We start from the raw sequence: 19,222 nt of genomic DNA, 5'->3' as shown, positions 1-19,222 counted from the left end.
TTAAGAGTCCGTGGGAAACCAATGCTAACAGCTGGCTCTGAGCAGCTCGCCTATGTGTGGGGGTCTCCACTGGTGGATACAAGGCACACGAGAGAAGGGCGACCAGTGACGATCATCCCACCCTGTCGCCGTGTGCTCCTGAAGCATCATAGCCCTGGTCAGCCCTCCCTGGTCCAGGCCTCACCACTGAGCCCTGCCCCTCCTCTTCTCCCAGGGTTTTTGTACACACCCTCCTCCAGAAGTACCCCTCACCCCTCCACTGATCCCCCTCTCACCCCCTCGTCTTCATAACACAGTTGTCCAGGACCCTGTCCTAACACTAACATCTTTGGGCTGCTAAGCCAGCCATCTCTTGGGGGATGAGTAATTCAGATCTTGTTCCTAGCAAGGAATAATGGGACCTGGGACGGTCTTGGCATGGTAATGACTGTTGCCTAATCATCTTCTGACAGGCAATCAAAATGCTTTTAGTTCAGCATACTCCCTTGTGAGACCTGTCGCTCTGCACAATTGATTCCTTCTAGCAGTTTGGAGGGGTGTGCGTATGGGTACGCACACATGTGTGTGTACATGTGTGTTTATTATCTCACCTCTGCCAGCCAACAACAGCTCTATCAGGGACGCAGGCTTCTATTCCCAAACTGAGAAACTGACAGAAAAAGCAAAGAGGTGGACAGTCGGACAATTGGTGGACCATTTACAGAGCTGCAAAACTTACTATAGCTGCTACCATGAGGAGGGAGGGTCACCCGGAAAAGAAGAAACAAGGAAGCATAAAAATCACCTTCGGCTGACATGTACGCACTTGACCTGACCGAGAGCCTACACGACACTCCCCACGCAGGACCCCTGAGAACTAAGGAATCAAACTGTTTCAACCCGTTTTACAAAATGGAAAACTGAGGCCCAGGGAGATTAGGTGACTTGCTTAGAACTTCCAGCTAGGAAAACACACATCTGGAACACACATATGGTTTCAGTTCAAGTATTCTTGTAAACTGGAGAGGAGGATCAAGGACAGGCAAGTGGAACTGGTTCCAGTACATGAGAGTGCAGAGAATCACAGAATATTCCCATCTACAGGGACTCAAAGACCACACCTATCCAAAGATCACACACATCCCATCAATGCCGGATAGCAGTTAGACACCGTCTAACCTGCCGATCGAACCAGTGAGAAGACAGACGCAGAGAAGTAAAAAAAATGTGTCCAAGAATCTTCCAGTTTCTGAATCAAACTCCTATTCTGTGCCCCCTGCTCACTTTTGAGGGATCCCAGTGGGGCCAGCCATCCGATCTCATACTTCCCTGTGAGGGCCCCAGGACTGTGGTGAGGATGCGGGGTGGGGGACACAGGCATGAGCCACACACCCTTCTTCCTGGCTTCCTCGCATGTCCTGCATTTGTAAAGGCATCATGAAAGAGAGAGACGCTAACATCCCCAGGCACCGACTACGTGCCAGGAGCCGTCTCTCATCCAAACATCTCCCGAAGTCCACACAGTGGTGAGGTCTATTTCTGTTAAAAGATGTGCCCCCAGCTGGTAACTGGCAAGCCAAGCCTCTCAAACTGCAAGAATGTGCCTGCCTTCACCCCAAAGGCCTCCTCTTGTCAAGGGACTGCCCCTGTCGCCTACAGCTTTTTTGCCACCCACTCATCCAGCCTGACACCTTGACCTTTCTGCTCTCATGGTTTGCCCTAACTATTCAACCCCCTTCCCTTTTCCTGTATTCCTTTCCATCTTCCCAGCCCACTCATATTCTTCTCTCCCTGACAGGCCTTCTAGTTGCCTTGGTGACTCACTTCAAACTTCTACTCCTCATCAAGCTCTGGGGCACCCAAAGATCTCAATCCCTGCGCATTTGGACCTGAATCTGGATTTGGTCCCTCAGGCCTCGAGCAACCTCAGTTGAGGCCAGATTCAAGTGCATATTCACATGTGTGTGTGTGTGTGTGTGTGTGTGTGTGTGTGTGTGTGTCTGCGTTTTCCAGTCCCTCAATTGCTCTGTAAGCCCTTTGAAAGCAAAACTAAGTCCTCTGTGTCTTTGGGTGCTCTCCTAGTACCCTCACTTTCCACAGCCTCTCACGCAGTCCCCTGCACCTGAGGGGTACCCCCATCAATGCTGGAGAGCAGAGCGCCAGAGCACCTCCTGTCCCAACGACCCCCCCGACACACACACTGGAACTGATCACTGAGGTGAAGCTGTCACAGGCAGGCCGTGGGCACGGGCAGGCGTGGTGAGGTTTTGAGAACTTTTTGCGGGATGGGACTGAGCAAAACAGCTGGAGAGAGACGTGCAGAGACAAGCCACCCAAGCCTGTGGGACTCCACCAGGGACATAAGAGAAGGTAATTCAAGGAGAGTGGGGAAAGCTGAAGCCTGGGGGGCATAAAAGAGAATCACCGACAATGGGGAGGCGGGTGAGATGTGGAAAGCCCGCAGCCAGCAGGGGAGGGGCCAAGGCTTTTCATGCAGGAGGGAGAGGTGCCCCACTGGGACAGCCTGTCAGAAAATAGCAGGGAAGGAAGCCCCCAGCAGCTTGCTGGCAGTGCTGGAGCAGAGTAGAGGCCAGGAAGGAGGAAGCCAAAGATGAGTGTGGAGGACAGGGGAGGTGGAGGTTGTCTGAGCCATGGAGTCATCCAGAGGCCCACTCGTGACTGCAGATGTCTAGCCGCGTGACTCTGGGAAGGTCACTTACCCTCTCTGAGCCTGAGTTTCCTTGTCTAAAACAGGGACTGCATCTGCCTTAAAGGGAAACTGAAATGGAGTTGATGCTATCTAGAGGGGGCAGGAGGGATTCTGTCCCACCCTTGCCTATGGAAGGACCTAGAAGATGATATAACAATCAGGAGAAGCTTGGGAACAGGCCCCTGTTTGATTGGAAACTGAAAAGACCTGGAAAGGCAGCCTAAGTTCCTGCGATGAGGTCATCCTGTGGGCGAAAGCCTTGCGGGGGAGGTGGGTGCAGTCCTTAAATCTAGAACAGGGAAGCTGGGGCCCCATCACATACAGGAGGGAGTGCTGAGTGCACCTGCAGCTGAAGGGGCTAGACTAGACTGGGGATTACTGTCATTGCAGAATACCTGCTCTGCAGGGTGGGGACAGTTCCCAAGGCTTAGCACACTGGGACAGGTGTCCCCACAAGCCCTTCAGGCCCAGCACCGGGATGTTCAGAACCAATCCTCCCATGCTCAAGCACCTCCCCACATGCCGAGTTCCCAGCTCAGCCTTCAACAGAGTGTTGATCAACCCAAAGACACACAGTTTCCTGGACTGATCAGAAAGCTGATAAAACCAGGGCAGCAAGTCCAACCCAAGAATGGGAGTTACGAGCTTAAAGAGGGACTATCGGAGCACATGGCTCAGAAGTTGAAGAAGCACCCTGGGCCAAAGGTCCAGTAATTGACGGTGAAGAAACCTTCTCGACAGACTTCCTTACATCGAGGACTTTCCTAGCCCAGAAACGTACACCTTGTCCAAGATCAGACACGGTTAGGATTTTACTGAGCCAAAGGTTGCTCCTGCTGTCACCGTGTTCCTAGATGAAAATTGATGTAGATGAGAAGCTGGCGGAATTAAATTTAGATTCCCAGAGTGCCCTGCCCTGCCCCAGCCTCTCAGAGGGAGGAGCAGCTGGCAAATTCTCCCAGGGAGTTGCCTCCAGCCCTCCTCCGTGCTCCCTCCCGCCCGCCCCTCTGTTGCTTGATGGATGGGCCTGCTTGACTCTCCCTGTGAATATCAGCCCTGTGGTAATAGCACTGACCACAAGCAGGGATGGAATGCTTCCTGGTCTCTGGAAGGACCACAGGTGTTCTCCCCACACCCTCCCCCGGGGCCAGTGAGAATCACATGTATGCATGTATACCGCATGTGACAGCATTTTGTACACGGTAGAGGGCCATAGAATTACTCTTTGTTGTCACTGGGGTGAATTAAAGTGACAGGCATTTATTTGCTCTTGATGGGATTTCATTGTCTCGAACAGGAGTATCGTTTATACCAGGAAGCCTCTTCCAGAGGCTGGAATATCATATCCAGGCCTCTCCTTGGGGTCTGAGATCCTCCTCGGCTAACTCCGCTCTCCTTGCACTAGCTTTCTCATGCCCCTGCCCTGCAAAATCTCTGTTCCAATATTCTAGGATTTAGGCACAGGCTTCCCTCCTTCTGTTCCCCAGTTCTCCATGATTGAGAAGGTCAAGGCTTCTGAAGAGAAAAAGCAGGGCGGTGTTTTCTGGGACAATCGCGATTCCTGCCCATAAGGGGAAGGATGGGTAAGATGACTTCTGATCGGCCTTGCCCTTGTTGTTTTTTTCTCCAGAGCCAACTTGGATTCCCTAAGAACATCTTATGCATATGCACACTCCCAGGGATAATCAAATCCACACCCTGGAATAGGTCTGATGGCGTCAGAAAACTCAGGTTCGTTTTACAATCCTTGGCCCTCAGACCCTCGGCCTCTCCGTGACTTTGACCCTTCCTTGGCATCTGACCCTAATTTTTCCAAATATAAAAATAGAGAGTAAAATTCCTTTTTTCTCAGGCTCCATCCTGTGAACTCTTAAGACAGCAAAGAGATGAATCACTGCCCTACACATATTCCCACACACCCTACACTCCCTCCCTTTACCTCCTGCCAGGGGGTTCACCAACCTCTGCTCGAAATGTGCCAATGCCTCACGTGTCTCCCGTCTCAGGATCAATCAAAAGCTGCTACTTATACTGACCTGAATCTGCTGTGGCTCCCATCTGCCCATCTGGGTATCAGCTGGGCAACCTTTCTTTGCCAAGGAAGCACTTCAGACCTATGCATTTAGCTGTCACATCCCCCCCCCAATCCAAACACTTCCAGGATGTCTCATGGTCAGATTTCTGATTGCCCCCCACCTCCATCCTCGCCACTGTCCTCTGCACGGACTCCTACTTAGTAATGTCCTCAGAGTGGTCTGCTACAGAAGAGCCAAAGCAGACTCAGTACCCTACTGTCTTCCTGGTCCCCATGCCTGTCCCCAGTGGCCACCAACCGCTGTTGGCTCACGTGCTGTCACTGTCAGCTGAACACTCTAAATCATGTTTATACCCACTGCCATTTTCTGTCTTCCCATCCTTGTCCCATACTCGGGTTTTTTACTTCAAGAATGACACGGTTTCTGTGTGCACCCTCTCTCTTTGCCTTTGGGCAGCCCGTCTACCCACCTTTCCTTTCCCAGCCCCATCCCACTCCGATCCCAGTGGCCAAGGTGAGACAGAAACTTCTCAGAGAGAGGGTAGGCGTGTGCATGGGAACAGGCTGTCTTATCAATATGGGCTGCAGTCATATGTGAATGAATCCCATATCCAATTACCATCTGTATTCCCTCAGGGAGTGAGAAAGTAGGTCACATCTTTTAGGTGACTCCTTTACACAGGCTCAGAAATATCATGTAGGATAAGATGATGGCTAACCTTGTTGTATTCTTGAATTTCTGCATCTGTGTGTCCCCAGGGGCATCGCCTAAAGACACCCTGCCAGGACCCCTACAGGGTTAATGGGCTCAGTCTCTTGTCTCCCCAGCTCATATCTCCTGGGGGGCTGTCCCTCTCACTCACACATTCACTCCACTCTCTCTTATCTTTCCATCTCCAGCAGGCTACTTGCTTGTCTGAGTTCCAGTCCACATCTACTTCCACTCTGTTCCCCAGTCCTGTTCCTCTTGCCAGCCCTCTAGGAGGGCCAAGCTTTGGGGCCACGCTTCCCTTCCCCAGCATTGGCACCTGCTGCAGGTACCACTGTGCCTACAATGGAGGGTCTGCCTGTGTCCACAGGATAGGCCTTGTTTCCACCCCCAGGCTACAAGATCCACAGGGACACTTCCTTTGAATTCTCCTCCCTCTGGACGTTCCCCTCCCCTATAATCTATCATTTGGGTTGTGAGTGCCTTAAGATTCAGAAATGTGTTCATTCCACATTGCATTCCCCGTGCCTAGACCACTGCCCACACACAGTAGGAGCTACATAAATGCTTGCTGAACAGATGTGTGACTGACTTTGGAATGATTGGCTGCTTTCAGGACTAATAAGATTATGTCTGCAAGGTTTTTTTAGGTCATGTATGACTCATGCAATAAAAAAGAATAAAAATAATAAACCTTACTTCCCAAATACGAATAATTTCAGAGGCCTACAGAAATTTCAAAGGAAATAACTCATCTCTGACCAAACAGCAGTTTGAGATCACAGAAAATTTTATTGTAGAAACACCAAAAATGTCAAGCCCTTCAAGGTACAAGCTTCAACCAGGAAATGATAAAGTCAGAGCACTCCCCAAGGGACCCACGCTGAGCCCATCAGATGCCCCAAGAGAATCATGGACTTGGAGGTTGTATTAGGACACTCAACAAACAAGTGCAGGTGACTTCCAGAAGTAAAGCCACCTTCCCCCTCTCAAGGCCCACTAGGTGGCCGATAGTTTCCCCTTCCTGTCCCCTGCGGCACATTTCAAGCATCAGATTCTCACAAAGTGCTCAGTCACAGAGAACAGGAGGCAGAAGGGACTTTGAGACCTAGGAGAGGGCACTAAGCTTCCTTATAAATAACAGGCAGCTTCCAAACTGGTTCAGGACTGAACCCTCCCAAGACCCATGTCTGACCCTCAAACTCTCCAGGGCCTGGACACAGCCTCCTAGACAATTCTCAGGAGGGCCATTATGGAGCAGAGTTGAGGGAGGGCCAGGCTCCCAAAGAATGGAGCTTTCAGAAGGGCAAGACAGGACAGAACTGGGTTGTTGTCCATCGACTCCTCCATTTAGGGATCATTAGTCCTTCCCGGGGACAAGGACGAATGCCTTCTGAAATACTCCCACCTTGGGCTGTTCACCCAGAAGATAATGCTTCTTAAGACAGAGATTCAGAATCAAGATCAGACATCACTTGCAGGCATCTGATGAGGACCGCAAACCCACACTCTCCAGGGATGGAGAAAATGAAAGTATCAGGCTACCAGACCAACAGGCAGTAACGGGCCCCAGACACAGAGGTTCCCCTTGCCAAGCTACTCGCCCGGAGGCCTCATTCTGTGGGTCCCCTAAGGGGTGGATTATTGCTCACAGAGCAGCCCAGGTGCAGGAAAGGGAGCCTGGGAGTGAAGTACCTGGGGTCCTTGACATTAACTATTATCCGCTTCGTAGATACACTTCGAGGCTCTTTTTCCTCCATCTCTAAACTGGGGCCCTTGGGTGTCCCCAGGGGCAGGGGCAGGGCCAGCTGAGTGGAGTCTGAGTTGAGTGTGCCTGGCTGTGACTCTGCCGCCTGCCAGCCAGCACCCTCCGAAGATAGATCTGCTATTGGGGGTGACCCACTATCCACCTGCTTCCCCAGCTAGAGTGGAACGAATGTATTGGCAAAACTGCTGCGACCCATAAGAAAAAGGTGAGAGGGGTTCAGGAAGGGCGTGGGGGGAGGGGATAGGCGAGAGCCCTGCCGCTGCGGGGCGTGTGAGCCTTCCCTCTACTCCAGGATTCGCCTGTGGGAGGTGTTGGTGGAGGTTTGGATGATCTGCACGCGGGAGGAGCCCCCGCCCCCTCTGCCTCCGTATTTGCTGCTGCCCCTGCTGCTTCCTCCATAGCTCCCGCTGCTGCCGCCCGAATAACCACCTCCACCGCCCCCTCGGGAGCCCCCGCTGTAGCCGCTGCCTCTGAGGGAGCTGCCGCCACTGTAGCCACCGCCGTAAGCTCCAGAGCCTCGGCCACCGCCGCCTCCGCCGCCGCTGACGGTAGTCTGGCTGCTCTGCACCGCTGTGGGGAGAGGGCAGCCCGAAGGAACAGGGGTCAGAAGGACTGGGGCTGGGGGAGGGGGAGGGGGCTACCTGCGGGCACCAGCCTGCACCGCCCGCACCGCCCTGGGACATCCGTAATTGCTGGCAGCATCTGACTTGCAAAACGATACATCGGATGAAAGGCTTCCCGTTTTTTCAAGTATCCCTCCCAGGACAGAGTGACGTCCGGACCCGTTTTCATCATCGCTATACCTTAAAGGGTTCCAAGCGGCTACGGATGATTGTATCATAAAAATTGAAATGAATAAGGGCTAGAACCATAACCGCTTATTTCAGCGAAGTTCCCCAGGCCCTGCAGCTTGTCTGCTCACTCCCGCGGCGCAGAACCCGAAACCACAAGGCTGAAACCTCACCAGTGCCTGCAGCTCAGCCCTCCGGGGCCCTCCCCCCACCCGGCTCCACCCGGCCCGCCGGGGCCTGGGCTCTGCTACTCACAGATGCTGACGTGGCTCTGCAGCTCCCCTGACATCCTGCAAAACCAAAGCACAAACATCAGCCAGACCCCCGAAGCCCAAGCCCGACGAAGCCCGACGGAAGGCGGGTCACAGCCCGCAGACATCAGGAGCAGAGACACCCGCGCGAAGTGACAGCTGTCTCCAGGCTTTGGGGAAAGGTGGGCGCGCAGGCCCAGGCGGTTGGGGAGTACGGGGCTAGAGTGGGGGGGGGGGGGTTAAACAGTTTCTTGGAGGCATTTCGCATTGGCTGCAATGGCTTAGATTGGGGTAGAGGGGCATTCTGTTTGGAGGCAGGGGAATGATGGCAATGACCCTGCCGACACACATCCTCTGCTTCTGACTTGAATGTTTCTGCTCGGCCCGGGGTTCCGGTCTTCCCAGAGAAGCTGGGGTCGTCCTCCCACTGCTCCAGGGGTGCAGCCCGCACTTGTCCCCAGAAGCATGGCCCACCTGCTCTCCTCGCCCTCCAGCAGCTTCCGGTAGGTGGCGATCTCCACATCCAGGGACAGCTTGGCCCCCAGCAGCGCCTGGTAGTCCCGTAGCAGCCGGGCCAGCTCCTCCTTGGCCTGCTGCAGGGCGGCCTCCATGCCTTGGAGCTTCTGCTGCGCGTCCTGAAGGGCCTGCTCTCCTCTCTCCTCGGCATCCGAAATGGCCACGTGCATCTGGTCGATCTGCTCAGGAGACGGTCACCAGGGTGGGGGTTGAAGTTTCAGGAGCCCCTTCTGCCAGGGCCTTGTGGGAGGCAGCAGGCACGTCCGCTCAGCCCGCCCTGAGCCTCCTTCTCACCTGCTTCTTGATGTTGCTGATCTCTGCTTGCAGCCGCTGGATGGTTCGGTTCAGCTCAGCAATCTCCATCTTGCTGCTCTTCAGCTCGTCTCCGTGCCTGCCCGCCGAGATCTGGAGCTCCTGGTACTGAGGGGCAGGGGCAGCGTCATAGTCAGCCAGGAGGCCCTCCAAGACGGCGTGAGTCTGCCCTCCCAGACCCTGCCCCAAACTACTCTCCCCGGGACAGTTCCCAGAGTACGCCCCCACCCCCGCCTGCCACCAGAGGGGTGATACCCCCATACACCCGCTCCTGTGCTATAGCTCCCTCACCTGAGCTGTGACGTCTCACACACACACACACACACACACACACACAATCTTGTTCAAGCCGCCCTCCTTCTCACCAGTCTCTGGGCCAGACTCACATCCCGCACAGATAAATCTGCTCCCGGATACACTTTTTCACCCCCTTTTCCCTCGCCTAAGCCTTACCATTGGCCCTTCCCCACACTGGGACCCCTTCACGTTTGCCAACACATCATAGTCCTCCTACCCTTTTCCAGGATGATTTCCCTGGCAGCCAGGACCCCATTTCCTCAAGGCCCTCAGCACGTTCCTTGTTTATTCCCATTATCCTCCCTATCTCATTTCTGTGTCTCCGTGGCCCCATCTGTAGGAACCCACAGGCAGGGCTCTGGAGGAAGCAAGGGGGAGAGTAGGCGCAGGGGACTCTCTGAATTCCGATGCTGTCACTGTTGACCATCTCCCTCCCCAGTCTGGTGCTGACATGTGTGCCACTCAGAACGACTTGTCTGCAAGACGGCGGGTCACAGGCCCGCCAGGATTGGAGTCAAGAAGGCAGATCTCAAGTGCCAGGAGTTTAAAATGTAGCGAGTGGCCTTTGACCCTTAACTACAATCGTCATCCTCCAAAAAGGTCTGTATTAAAGAAGTGATCAAAGATGTGCCCAAAGACGTGGCCACAAAGATGTTTATTTGATGAGGGCATATTCTTCCCACGGAATACCACGCTGCTATTAAAAATGATGTAGAATATTTAATGACACAGAACGGAATTCATAAATAATAAGTGAAAGAGAAAAGTGCAAAACTATAGGTTAGAAGATGTCATTATGGGGGCACCTGAGTGGCTCAGTTGGTTAAGCGTCCAACTCTTGATTTTGGCTCATGATCATGAGATTGAGTCCTGCACCGGGCTCTGTGCTGAGCCTGGGAGCCTGCTTAAGATTCTCTCTCCTTTACTCTCAAAAAAAAAAAAAAAAAAAAAAAAAAGAGAGGCACCTGGGTGGCTCAGTCGGTTAAGCGTCCAACTTCAGCTCAAGTCACAATCTTGTGGTCTGTGAGTTCAAGCCCCTCGTCAGGCTCTGTGTTGACAGCCCTGAGCCTGGAGCCTGCTTTGGATTCTGTGTCTCCCTCTCTCTCTGCCCCTCCCCCACTTGTGCTCTCTCTCTCTCTCTCTCTCTCTCTCTCTCTCTCTCTCTCTCAAAAATAAATAAATGTTAAAGAAAATCTTTTTGAAGATATCATTATGAAAAAATAAGAATAAAAACATTACAGTGCTTTAGGGCATGGGTTTGTAGACAGGACACCTACATTTACACTCTGCCTTTGCCACTTACCACCCATCAGACCCAAGGGAAAGTCGGAGATCTCAGACTCTATTATCTTCAAACTAGGGATAGTCAAATCCTTACCTCACAGGGTTGTTGTAAGGAGTAAATGAAATTGTATATATGTGTATAAAATGTATATAGATACATATACATATGCATCTATTACCTCCAAAGTAAGAGAAAGACGATACAAGTTCAGGGGGATATGTTTGGTTTGGGTTCCAAGTCTGGGGGGAGGGGAGCAGCATGCTCACCTTGGTCTGGTACAGCGCCTCGGCCTCGTCCTTGCTCTTCTGTGCGATTAGCTCATACTGGGCCCGCACTGCGTCTATGATGCTGTCCAGATCCAGGGAGCGGTTGTTGTCCATAGACAAGATGACATTGGTGTCACTGATGTGTGTCTGCATCTGGGACAGCTCCTGCGAGGCATGGACCACAGGCTGACTCTTTTCACTCTCCTCCCAGGGCCTCAGTTTCCCTCTACTGTCCCCTCAAGCCTCTATGGGGAAGCCAGAAGCCTGGGCCAGATGGGAGTCTTGGGGAAAGCTCTGTGAATGGTTGTGCACCGAGAGGTGACTTAACTAAAGGTAATGGTCCCCAGACCTAGCCCTGGGGAAAAGAAAGGAGCCTAAACTCAGAGCCCCTGTAGGCACCGCCTGCCCATCTTCCCTCTCCTGTGCCCTCTCTCCCACCTAACTCGGCTTGACTGCCATCTTGGATTGGGCCCTCTGACGGGCAGACTTGCTCCCTAAAAACTACATGAGTTCTCAGAGGCAGTAGAAAGGACACCACTTGTGTAACCCGCTCACTCACTTGGGAGCCTGGGCTCTACCAGCAACCAGCTGAGTCACTGAGCTAGAGATTGAGTCTCTTGGCCCCTCAGCTCTCTCATCTGCCAAATGGAGAGACCCAAGACAGGGCAGGCGCCCACAACTTAGACATGAGCCACCACTGGGCCAGAGGTGGCAGGAGCATATTATCCCTCACCCCTGCAGGTGTCGTCTTTGTTCCTTTTAGGATCCACACTGTCCTCTCCTACAGAATTCCCAGTAGCCCTGTTGGCTTCCCAGCACTGATGCTTTCTGGCCGACTTTGCCCCTGTATGTCCCAGGTATTAACCTCATTTCCGGGTAGAATCAAGGGCTGCTCCATTTCCTCTCTCGGGACTCTCCCTGCCTCCCACCTCCAGCACCCCCACCCAGGAATCTAAGCACTGGGGCTTGGGAGGCTAACTCCCATTGCACAGAGTTGAGGTGACTGGGGAGAGGAATCCCTAAGTGGGTCATGTTGGATTTCAGGCCTCCCCCTCTAACAGCCCACACCCCTTGTGAGATGTGAGGAAAGAAAAGGCTTTCTCGTGAGGACTGAACTCACCATCTCAAATAAATACTTCAGGAAATTGACCTCCCCAAACAGAGCATCCGCCTTGGACTGTAGGTCCACCTTGCCCATGTAAGCAGCATCCACGTCCTGAACAGCAAGCAAAGATAGTCTGACTTTATTGCTCAGGTGTTGCCTGCCACCAGCTCACTGGGTGACCCGGACAAGTGGCAAAGCGTCTCTGGGTTCATTTCCTTGTCTGCAAATTTCCACACCTCGCTCCAGTGAGGGATCTGCAAAAACCCTGGCTTTCCTGGCCAGAAGGAAATGTGCCACCAAGGCTCTCATCCTAGTCAGTCACACACAGCACCCCAGGCCCTCCTCAGGTCCCAAGGCTGCACGTAACTGGCACTCAAAAGGGGTCAGTTGATTGAACCTCACTTTCAGGACTGTGGACAGATAAACACTAAAAGAGGCCTCAAGATTCCTACCAACATCACTTTGCAGACTTAAGCCTTTAGTGCAAAGGCTTGGCATTCAGGCCACACCCTCAACGAGCTGTCTGCAGTGGTCACCCTGTCCACCCCTTGGTCACACAGCACCCCACAAGATTTCTTCACTCTGCTCAGCCTCCGGGGCCCACAACGCCCCCCTTGGACCACTCCCATCCCTCACCTTCTTCAAGACGACAAAGTCATTCTCAGTGCTGGTCCTCCGGTTGATTTCTTCCTCATATCTGTGGGGGAAGGTAAGAACCATAGACAGGCTGCAGAGGCTGACCTTGACTCCTTGAGATTTCTCCTCACGGCAGGAGGCTTGGAATTTCCCAAACTTTTACTGTCCTGGACTTGGGCTACCCCCGCCGGGGCCTGCCACTCTCACTGGCAAGCAGCCAGAGCCAGCTCCTGGCCTTCCAGATCAACGAAAGGAACAACAACCCAACGTGGAAAGTGCAGAGCCACACAGAACACTCCCAGAAGTTCCGTTTTTCTTTTGTAAATTTGTCACACTCACTCATTTTTTTTTTGCAGTTGAGAACATAAATATGTTTATTAAATTATTTTAAAGAGAAAAACTATCACCTACATTTTTGCCCCACACACACACACACACCTTGAGGCTGAGTTTTGTCTTTCCCTATTTGAGTCACACACTCTTGACTCTCTGATCGGCATGCCAGGATGATGTCAAGAGTAGCACCCCGCACCCCGAGCATGGGGAGGGCGAGGACACTGCTGTCTGCATGACACAGAAGCCGCTGATCTGGAATCAGACACGTCCCCACCGTTACGATGAATAATAGCTAGTGCTTATATGTGCAGACGCAGTCTAGGAATTTGTTAAGCATAATGTCATCTACACAAGTGGTTCTCAAAGTGTGGTCCCCAGTCCACCAGCACCAGCATCACGTGGGAGCGCACTAGAAACGCAAATACCCCGCCGCATTCCAGCCTCCTCAACCAGCCTACCACACACCAGAGTCGGAGAGCCCAGACGCACCTGTCACGGCAACCCAACAGGAAGAGGGCTTACCATCCCTACTTTACGAAGGCGAAAACTAAAGGCTTAGAAAGACAGGCTTGTAAGCAGCTCAGAAAGGCCAAACCCACTGGAACTTGGCTCCTCGGGGTCCAGCACCACGAGGAGAGTCTGCCCCTCCTCACCCAACACAATTGAGAGCTGCCTGGCAGGACCATCCTACCAGACCTGCCATAAGCAAGATGGTGCCCTCTGTACCTGAGGACCCCGGTCCACCCCTCGCACATGAACACCAATGTTAAGAACGTCTTGCCCCTGAACCAGTTCCCTGCCATGCTTCTCCCTGACCCCCTCGGCCTGCCTGGGGTCTCACTTGCTCTTGTAGTCCTCCACGATGTCCTGCATACTCCTGATTTCCGTGTTCTGGCGCATCTGCTCTGCATTGAGAAAATCCACCTGCCTCTGTAGCTCGCCGATGTAGCCCTCCAAGACGGGCTCCAGGTTATTGGTCCGAGTAGAGGTGTTCACCTGTTGCAGCAGCTCCCATTTGGTTTGTAGCACCTGATTCTGCTGCTCCAGGAATCGCACCTAAGAGCAAGAGACGTCCAAGTTCACACCAGGCAGAAGCACCCCCACGGGTAGGAAGATGGGCAACCGCACAGCGTATCCAGGGCTCGGAGAATCAAGATGGCCCCTCTAGAGAAAGGCAAGGAGCTCACACAAGTTGTCTCAGCTGGAAACACCCCCGTGGAAATGCCAGCCGCCTGGCCTAGTTTGCTCCACAGCGGCTCTGCCGGGAGGCGGAGAAATCAGTCGGACACGGGGTCTCAGCCCTGTGCTCAGTATTGTGGGGACTGAAAGGAAACAGTCTCATGGGCCCATGAGGAATCTCCCCATCAAACAGAGCTGTAGCATCCTCTCCCCCCACGCACACGGTACCTCGGGAGCACACCAGCAAAAGAAACCGTGCCACCCAACCTGCACGGGCTGCAGGGAGTACCAGGCAGTTTTAATGGGATTTAATCATTTGAAAAATCACTGAGAGCTGTTGTGATTTTTTCCCAGTATCCGCCCCCCCCCCCGCCCCGCCTGCCACACAAACCCTCCGGGGCTGTGTCCCATCAGCACAGATGAAACTTAGCATCATGCTAAGCTGAACTTGCTGGAAAAAGCATACCCCCTTGGCCTGTCATGGCCCTCTCCCTCCTGCTCGTGACACTCCAGCCACAGGGACCTCTCACTGCCTCCGGCAGCCCAGCTCTCCCCAACTCTTTGCCTGGCTAACTCCCATGTACCCTTCTGAACTCAATGAAGGTAGCATCTCCCTGGGGTCTCGCCTTCATAGCCCACCCTTCCTTCCCCTTAGCATCCATCGTGATTTGTCATCACCTGGTGCTGTTTGAGCACATCCCTCCCCTGCTGGGGGGAGCCTAAGGAAGGCAGGCCTATGTCTGCCTTATTATCCTGTGGACACAAGGCAATCAGACCCATGAATACACAGTACCCAACACAGGGAAGACAGCTCATAAGTGTCATGGGCTAACGAAATGCTAAGGAATTTGGAATTACCTCTGAGTGTGGACAGCTGTCTCTCTGAATAGAATGGAAACTCCTGGAAGGCAGGGACTTTGTTTTGTTTATAATTGAATCTCCAACACCCAGAAGAGTCCCTGGCACATGATAAGTACTCAAAAAAATACAGGTTGAAATACAAGTCAGCCATTCAGGTGTCAGGCTTGGGCCCTCCCAGAGTGGAAATGGAGACAAAGTCTGTTGTAGAATCAATGACAAGGAAAGGGGACCTCGGGAAGGAAAGGAGTGAGGTCCATCTCTTCCCATGGGAATACCATCCTGGCTTTGTTCATCTGAGCTTGAATCCTCTATGCCAGGGTGGACAGTCTATACTCAGAGTCATGTGAACTATATAGTGTGTCAAATGGCCTGAGGCGCAATGGAGAAAAGTAACACAGGGATGTTGGATAAGGATGCTAGTATGAAGGGGCTACTTCAAAAAGGGAGATCAGGGGCCCCAGGTGGCTAGGTTGGTTGGGTGTCCGACTCTTGATTTCAGCTCAGGTCATGAGATCGAGCTCCACACTGAATGCAGTTCTGCTTGAGATTCTCTCTCTCCCTCTCTCTCTCTCTCTGCCCCTCCGCCACTCACACTGGTATTCTCTCTCTCCCTCTCTCTCAAAATAAATAAATAAACATTAAAAAGGGGGGTAGGGGGGATCAGGGAAACCTTGCTAAGATAGTGGCATCTGAGGAAAGACCTGACAGAGATGAGGGAGGAGGCCAGACCACTCTCGGGAAGCAGGAGTTCAAAGCAGAAGGAATGGTGAGAGCAAAGGCCCTGAGGCAGGCTTGCGGTGCTGGAGGATGCAAAAATGAAATCGTGTGCTGGAAAGCAAGAGAGAAACAGGAAAGGAGGCAGGGAGAGAGTGTAGGGTCACTGCAGACAATGAGTGTGTACCCTGGGGAGCAAAGCTCCAGCCCTCATTCTGTTCACTAACACTTGTAGCTTAACTCCTGTTCCACCCAGTGGTGGCAATGTTGCCTAATTCTCACAAATGCAAGCCAGGGGTTAGCAGCAGCTGTGGGTTGGAGGGCCAGGCCACATAGGGCCTTGTAGGAGCTTGGCTTTTATTCCAAATGAGACAAACATCCAGTGGAGGATTCAAGCAGAGAAGTGATGTGATGGGGTTTTTTTAATGTTTATTGTTTTTTGAGAAAGAGAGAGAAAGAGTGCGAGCAGGGGAGGGGCAGAGAGAGAGGGAGACAGAGGATCTGAAGTGGGCTCCATGCTGTCAACAGAGAGCCCGATGCAGGGCTCATACCCACGAACTGTGAGACCATGACCTGAGCTGAAGTCAGATGCTTAACCTACTGAGCCACCCAGGTGACCCATGATGTGATGTTTTTAAAAGATGGCTCTCCTGTGGTTCTGAGAATGGGCCAAATAGGATTAAGGGTGAGAGCAAAAAAGACCAGATCAGAAACTAGAGTCAGAATCCACTGCAGTAGAATCCTTCTCCCTTTCAGCCAAGCCAGAGCCCTCCTGGATGAGGGCTCTTTCCTCATGGTCATGACAAGCCATCCCCGTAAGGAAGGACAGGTTGCCACGGTCTCCTGCAACTTGGCCTCTGCCCACAGCCCCATGCCATAGAATGAAATAAATGTCATCTTAGTGGCAGGAACCACAATCAAATGAGTCCTAGGGTATCAGTTGCCAATAGCCCATGGCCATCTCATTGACCTCCAGCCCTCTCTCTCCCTGCTCCTCCTTTGTCCTAGTCTTGATCTCCAGTGGTGTCTCCTTCACCTGTTGCTTCCTTGCTCTAGCCAAGCCCTCCCAGTCCCTGCCCATGCCTGAGGTGTGGTGATATGCAGTCAAATTTCCCGTCCAAGGTGATCAGAAGTAGCCAGAAGCACTTTGCTCTGTTGAACTCCTGTGTGGCCATCTTTGGGCCTCACCTCTCTTACCCTTCTTCCCTCCGCTCACACATTCCATCCTGTCCCCAGCATTTGCCCAGATATCAGAGGCTGGGCATACAGCACAATGGTAGACTTTGGCCATGATTACTCTACATTCAGACCACAGGTCAGGCTCTGGCCTCAACACTGAATTCCTCTGGGACTAAGGGAAAGTCACTGAGCATCCAGGGGCCTTTGTGCCCTAGGGTTCTTCCCACTACATCCCCAAGAGCAAAGAACGTTCTGAGGGAGCCTCCAGTGGCTGCTGTGCCTCCACCTGTGGACACAAGGAAATGCTGCAGGAAGATCTTCACCATAGACCTTCTACCAGCTTCTGCTTGCTGCTTTGGGTCTGGACTAGCTCTACTCTGAGATTTAATTAGGGAACTAGGGAGAGGAACTTCAATGGCTCCATCTGGCTCATCCTTGGCCTTAGATGAGCTAAAACAAGGAACTCTGACAGAATCCTACTTAGTATGCTATCACTTTAATCCCCAGTGATACCCCTCCCCAAGGCATTCACCTAGGCTGTGAATGGCTCCTTGAGGACAGGACCCATGTCCTAGTCACCCTGTAGCACCTGGCACTGTATCTGACATATAGTAGAGGTTTAGTAAATGTTTGTGGGATGAATGGATGAATCGGTGAGTGGGTGGATGGATGGATGGATGGATGCATGGACGGATGAGCAGGTGGATGGAAAGTGAATAATGATGAATAACATTGAAGTTACTATACCATGTATTTTGTCTGTGGGTATTTTCACACTTCTTACCTGCTTTCCCATCAAAAGGAAAAAATAAAAATAAATTGCTTCAATAAGTCAAACTGAGGCCTAGTGAGGTAAATGCTTTCCTTTCTCAGCACATATACTTCTGGAAGTGATTGTCACCACCGAACTGAGACAGCACAAGGTGGTAAGAGGCGACAGGGCACAAGGCCCTCTCAGTTACTTGATCAGGGACCGGAGACCCGCCTGCCCCTGAGGTACTCACCTTGTCGATGAAGGAGGCAAACTTGTTGTTGAGGGCCATGATCTGCTCCCGCTCCCGGGTCTTGACTTTCTGAATTTCAGGGTCCACCTCCAAGTGAAGTGGCTGCAGGAGGCTCTGGTTAATAGTCACCTCTTGGATGCCCCCTGGGGGACAGGAAGGACCAAAGCCCCCAAGCCCAAAACTGCTACCCCCAAAAGCACCTCCTCCATAGCCACCACCTCCAAAGCCACCACCCCCAAAGCCACCACCTCCGAAGCCACCGCCCCCAAAGCTTCTGCCCCCTCCAAGTCCCCCTCCCACTCCCCCACCCTGGCAGAAACCACTGGCACTTCTCCCCACTAGGCTAATGGAGATGCTTTTGCTGCCTCCCAGATTGTAGAGGCTCCTAGAACCAAACCCCCTGGCGTGGCCCCCATACCCACCACCACCACACCTGCCTCGGGCCTGACACACAGACCCCACAGCCCGACTCCCACCACCAGAGCCCGCGGAAGAGCTAATGTTGTAAAACCGCCTGCTCCTGGAGCTAAATGCTGACCGAGAGCTAAATTGGCGGCTCATGGTTACTAGAGCATCAAGAGAAGCAGCCAGAAGAGAAGGCCCAGCTGGAAGGAGGCAGAGACCCGGGAGGGAAGGAGCTATGACCTCCTTTGACAAGCCATCTGGCTCAGTCCCTATATATATGTGCATTGGCTGGGCTGGGCACCTTGCGAGTCCTGGGAGGGGAATATTTATGTTTAGTTTGCCTGCCAACAACATCTGTTTAAAACCTCACACCTATGAGTTGCAGAAATTGCACTGTAGATAAACTTGCCTGAATTGATCATTTATCATTCATCTCTTGCCATTTTGAGATCAGAGTGCAAAATAATGTCTCAGGATCGAGTTGCTGGAAACTCCTATACACTTTCCCCCCAAATCAGTAGCTGCTATCTTCCTAAGAAACTCCCACCATTGAGCTGTTTGTCTTAGGGTGTGACCAGGAGATCTGGGACAAAGCAAGGGGTTGTCTAGCTGCCTTGCAACCACAGCGGGGACAAGGGTGGAGACATCTGCTCCCATAGCATTACCCTGGTTGGGATGAAAGAGTTGTTCTGACCTCCCTTCACCCTGCTTCTGCTCCCCACTGTTATCACCACCGTGCACACCCCAAATTTTAATCACATGAAAACATGGTACTGTGGTCATTGAGTGTAAGTGAAAGCCGGGGCACTCTGCCCAAGGCTGTTCACATCTTGCTGGGTGTGTCGTGTGCTGCTCTACGGGTCTCAGTCTCCTCCGCCACAAAG

General features: G+C 52.6%; 1 protein-coding gene across 1 annotated transcript; it reads right to left on the bottom strand.

Moving 5' to 3' along the window:
• Positions 1-6,205: 6,205 nt before the first annotated feature.
• KRT77 (keratin 77) lies at positions 6,206-18,590 on the bottom strand. The gene is made up of 9 exons (XM_086713301.1): positions 17,934-18,590; positions 13,838-14,052; positions 12,661-12,721; positions 12,040-12,135; positions 10,920-11,084; positions 9,054-9,179; positions 8,718-8,938; positions 8,248-8,282; positions 6,206-7,771 (listed from the first exon to the last, which is right to left on the bottom strand). The coding sequence occupies exons 1-9, from the start codon at positions 18,492-18,494 to the stop codon at positions 7,485-7,487; spliced, it is 1,767 nt and encodes a 588-aa protein (XP_086569427.1). The 5' UTR covers positions 18,495-18,590; the 3' UTR covers positions 6,206-7,484.
• Between the last annotated feature and the right edge of the window lie 632 nt (positions 18,591-19,222).

This window comes from Puma concolor, chromosome B4 (genome assembly GCF_028749965.1).
Source record: "Puma concolor isolate L17-30 chromosome B4, mPumCon1.1.hap2, whole genome shotgun sequence".
Taxonomy (NCBI): Eukaryota; Metazoa; Chordata; class Mammalia; order Carnivora; family Felidae; genus Puma; species Puma concolor.
This window is presented reverse-complemented; position numbering and strand designations above follow the sequence as displayed.